This window comes from Oncorhynchus tshawytscha, linkage group LG01 (genome assembly GCF_018296145.1).
Source record: "Oncorhynchus tshawytscha isolate Ot180627B linkage group LG01, Otsh_v2.0, whole genome shotgun sequence".
NCBI classification, from domain to species: Eukaryota; Metazoa; Chordata; class Actinopteri; order Salmoniformes; family Salmonidae; genus Oncorhynchus; species Oncorhynchus tshawytscha.
Genome location: NC_056429.1, coordinates 85,421,493 through 85,438,613, shown reverse-complemented (window position 1 = coordinate 85,438,613; position 17,121 = coordinate 85,421,493). Strand labels below are relative to the sequence as shown.

Sequence of the window (17,121 nt, the reverse complement as noted above, 5' to 3'; positions counted from 1 at the left end):
TCCATAAAAAAGCCAGACTAGGGTTTGCAACTGCACATGGGGACAAAGATCATACTTTTTGGATAAATGTCCTCTGGTCTGAAGAAACAAAAATAGAACTGTTTGGCCATAATGACCATCGTTATGTTTGGAGGAAAAAGGGGGAGGCTTGCAATCTGAAGAAATCCATCCCAACCGTGAAGCACGGGGTTGGCAGCATCATGTTGTGGGGATGCTTTGCTGCAGGAGGGACTGGTGCAGATCAAAAAATAGATGGCATCATGAGGCAGGAAAATTATGTGGATATATTGAAGCAAGATCTCAAGACATCAGTCAGGAAGTTAAAGCTTGGTCGCAAATGGGTCTTCCAAATGGACAATGACCCCAAGCATAATTCCAAAGTTGTGGCAAAATGGCTTAAGGACAACAAAGTCAAGGTATTGGAGTGACCATCACGAAGCCCTGACCTCAATCCTATAGAAAATTTGTGGGCGAAACTGAAAAAGCGTGTGCGAGCAAGGAGGCCTACAAACCTGACTCAGTTACACCAGCTCTGTCAGGAGGAATGGGCCAAAATTCATCCAACTTATTGTGGGAAGCTTGTGGAAGGCTACCCTAAACGTTTGACCCAATTTAAATCAAATCAAATGTATTTATATGGCCCTTCGTACATCAGCTGATATATCAAAGTGCTGTACAGAAACCCAGCCTAAAACCCCAAACAGCAAGCAATGCAGGTGTAGAAGCACGGTGGCTAGGAAAAACTCCCTAGAAAGGCCAGAACCTAGGAAGAAACCTAGAGAGGAACCAGGCTATGAGGGGTGGCCAATCCTCTTCTGGCTGTGCCGGGTGGAGATTATAACATAACATGGCCAGGATGTTCAAAAATGACCAGCATGGTCAAATAATAATAATCACAGTAGTTGTCGAGGGTGCAGCAAGTCAGCACCTCAGGAGTAAATGTCAGTTGGCTTTTCATAGCCGATCATTAAGAGTATCTCTACCACTCCTGCTGTCTCTAGAGAGTGGAAAACAGCAGGTCTGGGACAGGTAGCACGTCCGGTGAAAAGGTCAGGATTCCATAGCCGCAGGCAGAACAGTTGAAACTGGAGCAGCAGCACGGCCAGGTGGATTGGGGACAGCAAGGAGTCATCGTGCCAGGTAGTCCTGAGGCATGGTCCTAGGGCTCAAGTCCTCCGAGAGAAAGAGAGAATTAGAGAGAGCATACTTAAATTCACACAGGACACCGGATAAGACAGGAGAAGTACTCCAGATATAACAAACTGACCCTAGCCCCCCGACACATAAACTACTGCAGCATAAATACTGGAGGCTGAGACAGGAGGGGTCAGGAGACACTGTGGCCCCATACGATGATACCCCCAGACAGGGCCAAACAGGAAGGATATAACCCCACCCACTTTGCCAAAGCACAGCCCCCACACCACTAGAGGGATATCTTCAACCACCAACTAACAGTTAACAATTTAAAGGCAATGCTACCAAATACTAATTGAGTGTATGTAAACTTCTGACCCAATGGGAATGTGATGAAAGAAATAAAAGCTGAAATAAATAATTCTCTCCACTATTATTCTGACATTTCACATTCTTAAAATAAAGTGGTGATACTAACTGACCTAAGACAGGGAATTTTCACTAGGATTAAATGTCAGGAATTGTGAAAAACAGAGTTTAAATGCATTTGGCTAAGGTGTATGTAAACTTCCGACTTCAACTGTAGGTGTTCCTTTTGTCCATGGGTGAAAGGGCAGTGTGGAGTGCAATAGAGATTGCATCATCTGTGGATCTGTTGGGGCGATATGCGAATTGGAGTGGGTCTAGGATTTTTGGGATAATGGTGTTGATGTGAGCCATGACCAACCTTTCAATGGTGGTCTGCTTGAAACATGTTGGTATTACAGACTCAGCCAGGGAGAGGTTGAAAATGTCAGTGAAGACACTTGCCAGTTGGTCAGCGCATGCTCGGAGTACACGTCCTGGTAATCCGTCTGGCCCTGCGGCCTTGTGAATGTTGACCTGTTTAATTGACCTGTTTAAAGGTCTTACTCACATCGGCTGCGGAGAGCGTGATCACACAGTCGTCCGGAACAGCTGATGCTCTCATGCATGTTTCAGTGTTACTTGCCACGAAACAAGCATAGAAGTTATTTAGTTCGTCTGGTAGGCTCGTGTCACTGGGCAGCTCTCAGCTGTGCTTCCATTTGTAGTCTGTAATAGTTTGCAAGCCCTGCCACATCTGACGAGCATCTGAACCAGCGTAGTACGATTAGAGCCTGTGTAGTATCTAATAATACTTGTGGAATATGAAAATACTTGTTTGATATACAGTATGTTTTCTAGTTTCTTTAAATACTTTGCAAATGCAACTTATTTCTATGTGTTATCTGAAATGGTCTATTCATTCCTTTTCAGTAGAAGCTCTTATCCAAAGCAATTTACAGTAGTGAGTGCATACATTTTCATACTGGTCCCCCATGGGAATGGAACCCACAACCCTAACATTGCAAATGCCATCCTCTACCAATTTAGCCACATCATCACAAACCACTTGATGTCTCAATATACTCATTTACTGTATTGTGCATTGTTATTCTTCATGGTGATGGAAAGTCTACAGGTACAAACAAACCTAGATGACCACCAGCCTATGTATAATACAGTAATGTACATTTACATTAAGTAGTTTGTAAGGATGGTAAATTAATACTGCCCCCCAAAAAATTGTTTTCCATGTTATTTGATCAAGAACAATATGTAATTTGATGTGGATGTTTTGTGTCTTTGCCCATAACTTTGCACCTTTTGATGAAAATGTTTGAGGACAGACAGGGTTTTGTTCTTTCTGGATCCTATTTGGATGACAATCACAGCGACAGGGTCAGGGCAACAACTCTTACAATTCCAACTATTGAATCCTGCAAGATATTGTTCTTCATTATACAACTACCTTTTTTGCCAAAGCTGAGATGTTGAAAAATTTTTTTTGCCTGCACTACAGACCTCTATATCAGTCCACTAATACCAGTAAAGGCCCAGTGCACTACTTTTGAGAAACAATATATTTTTCAAAAAATGATATATATTTTGTATTAATTCTTTTTCTAAATTAAGATTTTTCAGGGGGTGCTGCAGCACCTTCGGCACCCCTATTTCCCATGGCTATGCATAAAGCACATAAAGGCTTCATAATTCATAAAGATCATGTTGACTGACTGCTTTAATCTCATAGAACAAAATGTATAATATATCTTATGCCTGTGTTAACCTGAGATTTTATTTTCAGCGTTTATTACTAAACTCTATTATTTTCCCATTCATTCTTCCGTTAGGGATGGCTGAACAAACCAGAGGTCACTCATTTCCGGGTTTTAGAACTACAACCTGGCCAGCTCTAAGAAATCATAGAAATAGAATGGGCTTGGATCCTCTAACCCTGGCGATTTGGCTGGCAAACTCATGGGTACACTGGCAATGGCTGCCTATTATTGTGACAATAATTTCCATAGTGATGCAATCATTTCCATGGTAATGTAGAATGTTCATTCAAATGATGTTAGCTGATGTGGCTCATGCCATGGAATGTACTTATTGTAATGTCAGTTGAGTTGATTCAAAATATCACAGCCAGATTGATGGGTACATTTCCTGCTTTTAATTCCTGATTTGCTCCTATGGGTATACTCGCCAGTCCACCCATTATGACATAATTGCCTTAAATGCGGACGTCCATTCTATTAATTCAATTTCTAAAATAGAAATCCCCACTTGTAGGCGATGTCACCGCGACGTTGGCTAGCTAATGCCGCGTTCAGGTGCTTGTCGGAACTAGGAAACTCTGAAATTTCTGACTTGCTAATAGGTTGTAATTTATTTATTATTAATTTATTTATTTTCACCTTTATTTAACCAGGTAGGGTAGTTGAGAACAAGTTCTCTTTTGCAACTGCGACCTGGCCAAGATAAAGCAAAGCAGTGTGACACAGACAACAACACAGAGTTACACATGGAATAAACAATAAACAAGCCAATAACACAATAAACAAGTCAATGACACACAGTAGAAAAAAAAGAAAGTATATATACAGTGTGTGCAAAAGGCATGAGGAGGTAGGCAATAAATAGGCCATAGGAGCGAATAATTACAATTTAGCAGATTAACACTGGAGTGATAAATGAGCAGATGATGATGTGCAAGTAGAGATACTGGTGTGAAAAAGAGCAGAAAAGTACATTTTAAAAAACAGTATGGGGATGAGGTAGGTAGATTGGGTGGGCTATTTACAGATGGACTATGTACAGCTGCAGCGGTTGGTTAGCTGCTCAGATAGTTGATGTTTAAAGTTGGTGAGGGAAATAAAAGTCTCCAACTTCAGCGATTTTTGCAATTTGTTCCAGTCACTGGCAGCAGAGAACTGGAAGGAAAGGCGACCAAATTAGGTGTTGGCTTTGGGGATGATCAGTGAGATATACCTGCTGGAACGTGTGCTTCGGGTGGGTGTTGTTATCGTGACCAGTGAACTGAGATAAGGCGGAGCTTTACCTAGCATGGACCTATAGATGACCTGGAGCCAGTGGGTCTGGCGAGGAATATGGAGCGAGGGCCAAGCGCCTAGCGCATACAGGTCGCAGTGGTGGGTGGTATAAGGTGATTTGGTAACAAAATACACGTGTCACGTTCAACCAGTTAGCAAGTCGGAAATGTCGAAGTTTTTTAGTTCCGACAAGAAAGTGAACGTAGCATAAACGAATGCGTAGAAACACCTCATCGGGTCTAATGGTCGTCTCGGGTCAAACTGAACTAAGAAAGAATTGTTCCCTTCTCAAACTTCAAACTCGGCCTGTTTCGCAAGTCTCGCTATGTTGCGCCTCTGGGTTGAATGTGTTAAAAGAGTTTAGCTAGCTAGCCAGGTTGTTACCTCATCATCTTGGTATCCGGCCTCATCCTCCACAACTTGATCCTCAGCGGCTTTCATATTGATAGGCACAATGTCTTGAAGTATATATCGTTTTTGTTTCTAGCTGGCTATAGGCTACTAGTTAATAAATGGGGAAAAACTTAGAAATATCTCATATCAGAAAATATTAGCAAGCGATAAGTTGGTTAGCTAGCCAACGTAAACTATTGCTCCTGAAAGATTTGACAGAACGACAGAATTGGGACGCTTCCTTCACTGACTTGATAGCTCTGTAAAAATAGAAAGTGTATATAAAATATTGCAAAGCTAATGATGATGACTTTCAACTAATCAATATGAAAAATGACTTGCCACCTGAGATGTATTATTCAGGTGGCGGGAAAGTTTAACAGAAGTCCTTTATCACGCTCGCGTTTGAAAGTTGAGAACTGTCAATCGAAAGTGTTACACTCGCGAGATGCTTTCATCGGCAACAATCAAGTAAACTGTCAATCAAATTATATGCGTGAGATTCTCTCATGCTCTGCTCTCATCAGAAACAATCTTTAGGAGTGATTGATCTTGATGCACAGAAGTTACAAAGTCAATTTATAGTATTTATCTCTAAGATGCCTGTATTTTACTACAGTATACAAATGTAATGTCTCAGAGGAAAGTCAGGTACATGTAAATCATTTCAAACAAGTTAACTGTAATGGAGGCAAAGCAGCACATATTAATGTCCATTTCGTTGGTGTTTTTATTCCTGCAATCATGTCGAAAACAGACGTAGAATTAGCTCTGGAAGCTGAGGTAAGAGACCATAAATTCCATAGGGAGTGACAGAGAAAAGTAACTGACATTCTCTCAGGCTTGACAGGACTGTGTACATTGACATAATATATTTACAGATTTATACTGTATGTAGGGAAAATGCTGTTTGAATCTTAACAAAATATACTTTTTGTGATGCATATTTTGTGATGGATTGGCTTTAATGCCCAAATGAAACCAAGTCTCAAGCAACACGTGACAGACATTCTCTGATCACGAACACTTTTTCAATTGGGTATCCCTGTGCAGTTGTTCAATGGGAATTTTAACACTCACAACAAAGAACACTTTAACACCCTATCTATGGCTTAGTCTTTGCAGAGTCTTGTGGCCTGCTGGCTTTTGTTGCATCTGAGTAGATGCATATTCCAAGAAGTCACCAACTCAATGGGCATGGTCGCCTTACCTGGCTTCTCTAGTGTAAGCCTGTTCTTGATGTAGAGGTACAACGAAAATCAGCAGACACTATAGATCTCAATGACCAGCTGTGACTATGACCGATCTATGATGACAATCATGTCTAGTCTACCATGATTTTCCCACTTACAAGTGGAATGAACACGGTCCCAAACCAAACACAGGTAACAATAGTTGAGGCCAAATGTAGCTACACACCCACATTAAAACATTGTTCTTCAGACCACACACACACTCTTGGTAACCTCTTATAACCGCACTAATATCCCAATTTCTTCAATTATCTACCTGGTCCAAACTCTGTGGAACACATACATATTTATATCGCTATACATATAAAAAAAGAAATTAATTAAAAGGACAGTGCTCAGAAGTCAGTCTCTGCAGGATGTTGAGTAAGAGAGACAGCAAGAGGGACGTTCATTATTGCAACACCCAGGACGTGACATCATCCTCCTCCTCAACCTCCTAAAATGACCAATCCTGGATGTTGGAATGAGCATGTGTGCTAACCAGATGCAGCTTTGTATTCTCTTCCTCTTCTTTGTCTCTCTCTCTCCTTCCGAAAGCCTCCCCTTTCCCCCGTTGGTTAAAGCTCTAAGGCTGTCTGAATGACATCTTCATCACATTTTCACTGGAGCTGGAGGCATCATCCCTGGCATCCCACCTGACATCCCTGCGTTGGGTCCCAACAGGATCTACACAAGGAAGGGGCATTACAAAAACATTAGTTCATTTATTAATTGACAACACCGCAGATTCTAATGAATCATAACAAAATAATGATTTACCCAATTCCAAATCAAAGCCCCAAAGGCTTTTCACGTAGATTGAAAAGTATAGGACAGGTATAGGCTATATGATTATATATCCACCTTGCTGTCTGAAATGCTAATACTTTTAGCCATATTGCTTTAATTTCAGAAGAACAAGAGCCTAGCTAGGACATAGTGAGAGGGGCTAGTAGTGTATTTGGAATTGAAGATGGTCTGTCAGTGAGATAGCACAGTACCTGTCTCTGCTGCTGTAGCTGCTGCTGCTCCAGCTGTAGTCTCTCAGTCTCAAATACCACTGGAAGGACCAGGATCATGAACGAGGTAGTACCCACCCACAGGGCAGCGCGGGAGAAACTGGAAGAGACATGGCGACAGGAGGTGAGATGAGAGGGAAAGGTGGGGGTTATATAACAAACAGACAAGAGATAATTACAGTTGTTTTTTTTAAGATGGCGTAACTGACTATTTGGAAAGACCAGGGGCAGGCAGGCAGACAAGATACTCTTTGGAATACAGAGGAGCTGTTCAGAACTGTGAATGCAATATAGTGCTCCATCCACACATAGCTCCTGTCATTATTGTGCATGGTGAAGCTCTAAAACGAGAGGTTTCAGACGTTTTCAGGAGAACACTCACCTGTACAGCTTTTTGGCCATAGTGACTGAGCTTGATACGGTCACCTCAGCCGCAGAACGCAGTGTATCAGGGAACATCTCGGTCAAACCCCACAGCCTCTCAATAAAACTCTCATCCAGCTGAGGGGAGGGAGACACAAGTTACTACAACACTGATAACATGTTTATTGTAGACCCAATGGAGAATGGAGGTATATAGTAACTACATTAATGAAGGATTTTCAAGTCCAAAAAGTAGCCAGCTATGTTGAGGTACTAACTAGTATTGAAAACCTTCAGATTACTGAATGACTCATGACAGTTTTAGACAATTCCTACAATGTATGTGCCCCCACCATGGGACATCTGGCTTAGTTATCTTGTTAAGTTTAGTTCATGGAGTTAAATTTAAGGTCCAGCCAATTACAGTACAGGTGACGTTACATGTAAAACAGCTATCCTAGTTGTGCACGTGATAGTTCGCTAGCTAACTACCATGCTAACACCGGTGAGCAATTACTAGCATAACGACTGACCCTCAGTAGATGTAGCTAGCTAAATAGGCATACCCATTCAAATGAAATTGTATGTATGATCGTGCATGACAGTTACGGGGTGACAGGTGTCAAGTTGCCATTCATCAATACCTCCTCATCTTCATCTTCGTCGATCTCGCCTTCTGGGGGCCGGGTATCGACTGGGCCCACAGCCGGTGATAGCTCTTCGATTCCAGCCATGGGAAACTGTTCTCGCGCCTCTTACCAGCCGGTGTGATTAGCAACTCAAAATGTACCTCAATCGGTGGAAGGGTGAATCAGTAATTTAATGTTTTATCGTTTAATTATTGCTTTTGCCCCGGCTTGCATAAATGTTGGACAGAAGAGGCGTGCATTGGTCCTGCGACAATCTGAGGTCACTCGGGTAAGCTACATGTGCGTTGGATGACGGGAAAATTTGTCAGTTGCCTGACTCTCTAAAATAAATGGCGCCCTCTGTCGTACGAGATGTCTTATAGCGTGTTTAATTATTCAACGAAACAACTGTACTTTTTTAAAAATGTGTTTAATATTAAGATACCGTTTTTAGTATTTATGTATGATGCATGCTGATCTTTGGCTAGTAATCCACTATAAGGAGAGCCTCAACATTTGTGATTTCAAAATGCAATGTATTCGAGCAAGGAGTCAGACTCTCCCTTTCTACAGTATAATTGTAATTTCAGGGTTGTTTTTTTTCTCACATTTATATAAAAATGAAAGTCATTTTCACCTACATTCACTAGGTATGCAGCTGACTATTAATTTGGAATGGCATTTTCCCTCATATATTTATTTTCCATACATCGCCTTTCTAAATCAATAAGAATATGAAAGGTCATCATCATGGAAAAGTTTGGGACTCATGGATTCCTTAATGTTTACATCCCGATCCTTTGCTTCCAGCTCGTACGCTGTGGGGGCGGGCGGGATCCACCCTCATTCCTTCGAGTTCACGTCATTGTTACTGTGTTTTTTGTGAATGAAAGAATCTAACCCCACCGAACAGAGTAATTCCGGGAAAAGGCGGACTGACATTTTGTCGATTATCTCACTTCGACTGAACACAGTATTTGACTTGTTTTTAAACATTCTCCGTGTTTTTAAACATTTATTTATACAATTGTGTCGACGACTCAAAGACTGGCAGTTGGTACTCTCCAACGACATAGCTAAGGACAAGTAAGTAGGCAGCTGTTTGCATTTCGAGTTAGGCAGCCACCTAACTAGCATTGGCTAATCCGTGTTGTTGGCTAATGCTACTAGCATGTTGTTTAGCTAGCCTTGCAAAATTGCTACAATTTGGCAACAATGATACGACCACATATTCACTATTTACATATCTTAGATGCATGTCGGGTATTGTTCTCGATATGTGGTGTTTTGTATATCATTGTATAGGTTCTAAATTTTAAAGGTTTAAAGGAGCTATTTAAACGTTGCTAAAAAAAATAGATGGCGACCTGCGCAGTTGCGATGGCGTGTGTTTACTATCGCATTGAGCTACCTCGACAGCTCCCTTCCAGTTTAAGGAAATGGGTGGATTTTTATTGAGAATTAAATGTTTACATAGGCACAAATCTTAAATGTGAATCTGTTAATAATGTTAGTTATCTTATGAAACATTCATATAATTTGAAAGATAAATATAGCTTTGTGTTTCTGCTTCTCGGCTAATTGGATTATACATTACAACTGTCAGAACTGTATTGTGTTATAACACTATTAGGCACAAAATACTGCTTTAAATGCAGAATTTACGGGTATCGTTCAATATTTAGTGAGGTTTTATTGACACAATACATGTACGAGAGAGTGTAGTCGCCCGTTAGAAACTAGCGGTGGGCAGCTTATTGCTGAATCACTATGACTTTATGAAATGGTCACATCGGTTTACAACGACGCCTCGTGGTAGGACAGACGTTTTTGAGTATAAGGTCACTTCCCACGCATTTCGGGAAACAGTAAGGTCAAGGATCCACCATAAACTCACCAGAGCCTTTATTTAGAACAATAATTATAATCCAGTCTAGACGTCTATGTTAGAGCTGAGTCATTCTATTTGACATCTATCCAGTTCTTATTGTGATCTCGTTCCTTATCCTAATTAGGGGAAGGGGATTTTATTGTTAATGATTGTAACAACACATGATAACCTACATCAAACGCAAGAATAACTTCTAAAAATAACACTCAAAACATAGCTGCCACTTGTCCTGAATAGATCAAATATTAAAATGTAAAAGAGATCCTCCAAATACCAAGTTTCACATGCAAGAGTCCAACCCAGCCAGTGGAGGCTCCTCAGAGGAAAAGGGCAGGACCATCATCCTCAGTGAATTTCGTGAAAATAAATGGAAACATTAAAGTTAACCCTTTTAGATAAAACTATACTAAATATATTCATGTCACCAAATAATTGATTAAAACACACTGTTTTGCATTGAAGGTCTACAGTTGCCTCAGCAGCACTAGGGTAGCACCATGGTGTAGCCGGAAGACAGTTATATTCCTTCGTCCTCTGGGTACATTGACTTCAACACAACCTAGAAGGCTCATGGTTCTCAACCCCTTCCATAGACCTACACAGTAATTATGACAACTTCCAAACCGATCAGAGCTCCTGCAGCATGAACTAGCATGTTGTCCACCCAATCAAAAGATCAGAGAATGAATCTAGTACTGAAAGCTACAGCTAGCTAGCACTGCAGTGCACAAAATGCGGTGAGGAGTTGACTGAAAGAGAGACCAATAGTTGAACAAATTAATTTCTTCCAAATTAAGAAGTGAGAGGTTGTATTTTTTTTAAATTGTAACTTTTACTTCGCAAGCGAATGCAGCTCGCTAGTTTTAGCCTACTCAAACACCCAGTTCAAAAAGAGAGGGATGCTATGTTAGCTAGCTGGCTATCAAATACTGGAACTCTTCCAAGTCCAGGTAAGCGTTTGGTTTTATTTTATTGCCACCGGGGCCTGCCGGTGTAACTACTGAACTGCTTTCTGACTGCACTGTACTGCATGATTAAAGAATGTTTACTTACGCGTCAGTTCTAGTAGCTATGTTGACAATGGCGTGACAACGATGTAGTCTGTGTGTAGCGGTTAGCGGTCATGGTATGAAGGTTTGGCTTGGAAAGGTTTTTGTGCCTGGCCATAGACAGCTGATGTGCAATGAAGTCCACAAGCGAAGGGAAAAGGTGAGAAGAGGCGAGCACATAGATAGTTGCAAGACTACAAAGGGAAACCAGCCACATCGCGGACACTGACATCTTGCTTCCGGACAAGCTAAAACCTTCTTCGCCCATTTTGAGGAGAACACTGTGGCACCGACACGACTCGCTACCAAGGACTGTGGGCTCTCCTATTTCCGTGGCCACGCGAGTAAGACATTTTCACGTGTAATGCCTCGCAAGGCTGTCGGCCCAGACGGCATCCCTAGCCGTGTCCTCAGAGCATGCGCAGACCAGCTTGCTGGAGTGTTTATGGACATATTCAACCTCCTCTCTATCCCAGGCTGCTGTCCCCACATCAAGTTGTCCACCTTTGTTCCTGTACCTAAGAAAGCATCATGAAGTGCTTTGAGAGGCTAGTTAAAGATCATATCACCTCTACCTTACCTGACACCCTAGACCCACTTCAATTTGCTTACCGCCCCCAATAGATCCACAGATGACGCAATCGCCATCGCACTGCACATTGCCCTATCCCACCTGGACAAGGGGAATACCTATGTAAGAATGCTGTTCATTGACTATAGCTCAGCATTCAATACCATAGTACCCTCAAAGCTCATCATTAAGCTTGGGGCCCTGGGTCTGAACCCCGCCCTGTGCAACTGGGTCCTGAACTTCCTGATGGGCGCCCCCAGGTGGTGAAGGTAGGAAACAACACCTCCACTTCGCTGATCCTCAACACAAGGCTCTCACAAGGGCACGTGCTCAGCCCCCTCCTGTACTCCCTGTTTACTCATGACTACGTGGCCACACACGCTTCCAACTCAATCATCAAGTTTGCAGATGACACAACAGTAGTAGGCCTGATTACCAACAATGACGAGACAGCCTACAGAGAGGTGAGGGCCCTGGGAATGTGGTGCCAGGAAAGTGACCTCTAACTCAATGTCAACAAAATAAAGGAGCTGATCGTGGACTTCAGGAAACAGCAGAGGGAGCACGCCCCTGTCCACATCGACGGGACCGCTGTGGAGCAGGTGGAACGCTTCAAGTTCCTTGGCGTACACATCACTGATGATCTGAATTGGTCCATCCACACAGACCGTGAGGTGGAGAAGGCGCAACAGCGCCTCTACAACCTCAGGAGCCTGAATAGATTTGTCTTGGCACCTAGAACCCTCACAAACTTTTACAGATGCACAATTGAGAGCATCCTGTCGGGCTGTATCACTGCCTGGTACAGAAACTGCACCAACCGCAGGGCTCTCCAGAGGATAATGCGGTCTGCATAACGCGTCACTGGGGGCAAACTACCTGCCCTCCAGGACCCCTACAGCAGCCGACGTCACAGGAAGGCCAAAAAGATCACCAAGGATAACAACCACCTGAGCGACTTCCTGTTCTTCCTGCTACAGGTGCATCAAAGCTGAGACTGAAAGACAGCTTCTCTCTGTCCATCTCAAGGCCATCAGACTGTTAAATAGCCATCACTTGGTGGCTTCCACTCGGTTACGTAACCTTGCACCTTAGAGGCTGCTTCCCCATATACATAGACTTGAAATCACTGGCCACTTAATAATGGAACACGAGTAACGTTAATGTTTACATATTATTGCTTTACTCATCTCATGTATAAACTGTATTCTATTATACTGTATTTTAGTCTGTCACTCCAACATTGCTCATCCTAATATTTAATTATTCCTTAATTACATTCTTTTACTTTTTAGCTTGTGTGTATTGTTGTTAATTGTTAGATATTACTGCACTGTTGGAGCTAGAAACACAAGCATTTTGCTACACCCGCAATAACATCTGCTAAACGTGTATGTGACATATAATTTGATTTGATATATATACAACGAGCAAAGGGATCATTCTGTTTTCATGTGGCTGCTATGAAAGGGAACTCTGTTTGTGTGTTATCGTGTCTTCATTCTGCCGATTCTGGTAAAAAAATATATATTTTAAAAGTTAGACTGAAGTGAACAGAACAGGTATAAAAATAGATTAATTTGTCAAATAGAAATTCACGTTTGCAACTGTTGGACTAATGATGACACCCTAGATCACCTTGATTACTCAAAATTCTAACGACCTGTGCACCTACACTGTAAACTTTCATTCATAGACTAGGTTGTAGCAACCTCATGATGGGTATAGGGAAAATTTGAGTATCATGTAGTAGCCTAAACCTATCACTGTTACATTGAGCTGGGTGAATGGAATATGAATGACATTATGCTGTAATAGAAATAAGGCTATGCTCGTAAAAAAAAGCCCCCCCCCCATCTTAAACGGCACCGACCGCCACTGAACCCAGCCCCGATACTTTGAGCATTTGGAAATGCACAATATGTCCAATCTGTTAGGTTATAACTGTATTCATATTAGTTCAGTTCTGCTGTGAGTGTTAGGAAGTGGTTACTAGTGTTTGAGGGGAACACCTGATTTGAGCAATGTGGGATGGGCACATGATAGACTTAACTTCCCTTCACCATTCCAGTCAGGGGAGAAATCTTAAACTATTAACTTCACTTTACTCCCACTTAGACAGTTGAATGATAGACCGCAGAAGTGTGGTGGATGTTTTTTCTTTTCAAGGGAAGGTCTTCAGTCCAAGATGGAATGTCTTTATATCCTACTACATTGGTGTAGTAGGTGTGTGTGTGTATAAGGGAACACATGAACTTCATTAGATTAACGTTTCTCAAATGTAATCATGTCCTTTCTCTCACTCTCTCTTGTAGACCGTCTATAAATCTGTGTTTATTGGTGTCGGAGACACAGGATAAAGCCAGATCATGACGTCAGAAAGAAGCAGCAAAGCCCTGAAGGTAGAATTAGAGTTCATTCGATTGTAAAGTGCATTTTACACGCACGTCACAGCACTTTCTCTAAAAGAAAATGATAAAACTCTCCATCCCTCTCTAGGTAAAGCGGGAGTGTGGTGAGAACGTCCCGGTGTTGTCGGACAGCGAGCTCATGTCCCTGTCTGTACGGGAGCTCAACTTGCACCTGCGGGGTCTGTCCCGCGAGGAGGTCCAGAAGCTCAAGCAGCGCCGGCGCACTCTGAAGAACCGTGGCTATGCTGCCAGCTGCCGGGTGAAGCGCGTGTCCCAGCGCGAGGCCCTGGAGCAGCAGAAGAAGGAGCTCCAGAGGGAGGTGGAGAGGCTGGGTGTGGAGAACGCCGGGATGAGGAGAGAGCTGGAGGGCCTAGGGGCCAGGCTAGCAGCCCTGCAGAGGTTTGCCCGTGGGTTAGAGTCTGGAGGGGGCAACCTCCTGGCTACAGCCCCACGCCTCAACACAGCCTCTGTCATTACCATAGTGAAGACCCCGCCACAGGCCCACGTCCAGAGAGAGCAGGGGGGGTCCTAGGAGGAACCGACCGGGCTGGGGATGGACAAACGCTTGTACATGTACTCTCATATACACAGGCACGTACATACACTCTCATATATATCACACACACACACACAGCTAGACACATGCACGCTTGGAGAGAGCAGGAGGATTGGAGGAATAGGACAAATAGGCACTTATGAAGCTCATGCGCTTCAGGTGACACACACACAGACGTACGGTGTTCACAGGCAGTGACAAATAGTCTCTAAACCCAGCCAACACACACTCAGACATGCGTGGACTTAAGGAAACATGACGGTTGACGAATCCAACTAAAGCACGACAGACGTGCAAAACAGGGACACAGACACCATCCGTGGACAAAGCCAGTCTTGCTGCTGGTGCTCTCTCTAACTGCTACTCAACAAGCCGAGCCAGCTAACGCTCTGCCTTCTGGCATGGCATCCAGCCTTGCTACACAATGTCTGGGTTAATCAGACTCTTCCACCGCTTCTTCTAATGCTTTGACTTTTTAAATGGCATCACTATTGACATCTGTACACGTCTTGGAGTGTTGTTCCTCTGTACTTCTAGTGTGTCGATACTATTGTGCTTCACTGTGCTGCCGTGTGTAGTGGTTACATGGGTGTTTTCAACTGTACCACAGTGCACAATTTGGTTTGCTATAAAAATTTAAAAAAACATCCTTTGCTTGTCTCTAGATTCCCCAACTTGCAGAAGTTGGTCATTGCTGGAAACAGTTGAATAATCAACATCTCGTAGAATGCTATGTCAATGCAAAAATCAATTGATGCATTCCTTTATCTGTTATTTTATAATGTTTATACAAGAGACAAATGTTTGAGCAAACGTTTATTCAGAGGTATTCTATTTTATGTGTATTTAAAGGATAGATATTACAAAGCTAATGAGTGCTGTGATGTAATGTATGTTTCAAATACCTGGATATGACTAGTTTGGGGAAATTCTCAAGTCTAATTGTTGTATGGAGTGTGTGACAATTATTTTTGTAATGTTTAACTTGTAATGAGCTGTTTTAGATATGCTAAAAGCCGACGGTCATGTTGCTGTAAGATGATTTTAGTATGCGTGTACACCATATTTGTACTAATTTCATAGTGAGTCGTGTGGCTTGTTGTAGGGATACTATTTTTCTATAAAGTACCAAGGTGATTGCGATGATACGTATTGTTATTTATGATTATTTTATGTTTTGTTTTCTGAAATGGCTCGAAAGGGAGACAAACACTGTAAGGAGAAAGAATGAAGGAAAAGAATGGTAGAAGAAAATGAGAGGAAAAAGAGATGGATATGAAGAAAAGATGTGGTGGTAGAGAGGATTTGGGAGGTGAATGAGAAGGTCAAAGAGATAGGCCAGAGATGAGGTGGTGCTTAATTCACCTGAAAGCCTTGTAACATCCAGGATTTATCAATAAACCCCTGCTGACTCCACTAGACAGTTTGATTCGACATTCGGAAATGAATGGCAATATAAATTTAATCTGTCAATAATATGACTCATTATATTGTGTTGATTTAATACTCCCTTAAGATATACTTAGCTATCTTCTCAATATCAATGTTGCATAGCATTTATCCTCTGTCTCATATAAGATTATTAATGTCAAATTGTGCTGGATGTTTTGTACAGCAAAACTAAAATGGTCTGTATTTATTACATGTATTTTTTCTATGGTGAAAATTAAGTACATTGTCTATTTTATATATTAACTGAAATAAATGTTGTATATATTGTGAATACAATGGAGTGATTGTGATCATTTATATAAATCAAATACAACAGGTGTAGGTAGACCTTAAAGTGAAATGCTTACTTACAAGCCCTTAACCAACAATGCAGTTTTAAGAAAATACATATTTTTAAAAAGTTTAATGTACAGGGGGTACTGGTACAGAGTCCGTGTGCGGGGGCACAGGTTGAGGTAATATGTACTTGTAGGTAGAGTTATTAAAGTGACAATGCATAGATAAGAGTAGCAGCAGTGTAAAAGTGTGTGTGTGTGGGGGGGGATAGTCTGGGTAGCCATGTGAATAGTCTGGGTAGCCATTTGATTAGATGTTCAGGAGTCTTATGGCTTGGAGGTAGAAGCTGTTTAGAAGCCTCTTGGACCTAGACTTGGCGCTCCGGTACCGCTTGCCGTGCGGTAGCAGAGAGAACAGCCTATGAATAGGGTGGCTGGAGTCTTTGACAATTCTTAGAGCCTTCCTTTGACACCGCCTGGTATAGAGGTCCTGGATGACAGGAAGCTTGGCCCCGGTGATGTACTGGGCCGTACGTACTACCCTCCGTAGGGTCTTGCGGTCAGAGGCCGAGCAATTGCATACCAGGCAGTGATGCAACCAGTTAGGATGCTCTCAATGGTGCAGCTGTAGAACCATTTGAGGACCTGAGGACCCATGCCAAATATTTTCAGTCTCCTGAGGGGGAATAGGTTTTGTCGTGCCCTCTTCACAACTGTCTTGGTGTGCTTGGACCATGTTAGTTTG

At 42.3% G+C, this 17,121-nt stretch overlaps 2 protein-coding genes across 2 annotated transcripts; one reads left to right on the top strand and one right to left on the bottom strand.

Moving 5' to 3' along the window:
• Nucleotides 1-5,640: 5,640 nt before the first annotated feature.
• Nucleotides 5,641-8,487, bottom strand: LOC112258827 (mitochondrial import receptor subunit TOM22 homolog). The gene is made up of 4 exons (XM_024433447.2): nt 8,187-8,487; nt 7,562-7,680; nt 7,162-7,279; nt 5,641-6,847 (listed from the first exon to the last, which is right to left on the bottom strand). Exons 1-4 carry the CDS (start codon nt 8,274-8,276, stop codon nt 6,773-6,775), a joined length of 402 nt encoding a protein of 133 aa, XP_024289215.1. The 5' UTR covers nt 8,277-8,487; the 3' UTR covers nt 5,641-6,772.
• A 520-nt stretch (nt 8,488-9,007) lies between these two features.
• Nucleotides 9,008-16,372, top strand: LOC112258793 (transcription factor MafF). The gene is made up of 3 exons (XM_024433381.2): nt 9,008-9,257; nt 13,998-14,084; nt 14,182-16,372. The coding sequence occupies exons 2-3, from the start codon at nt 14,052-14,054 to the stop codon at nt 14,623-14,625; spliced, it is 477 nt and encodes a 158-aa protein (XP_024289149.1). The 5' UTR covers nt 9,008-9,257; nt 13,998-14,051; the 3' UTR covers nt 14,626-16,372.
• The last annotated feature ends 749 nt before the right edge of the window (nt 16,373-17,121 follow it).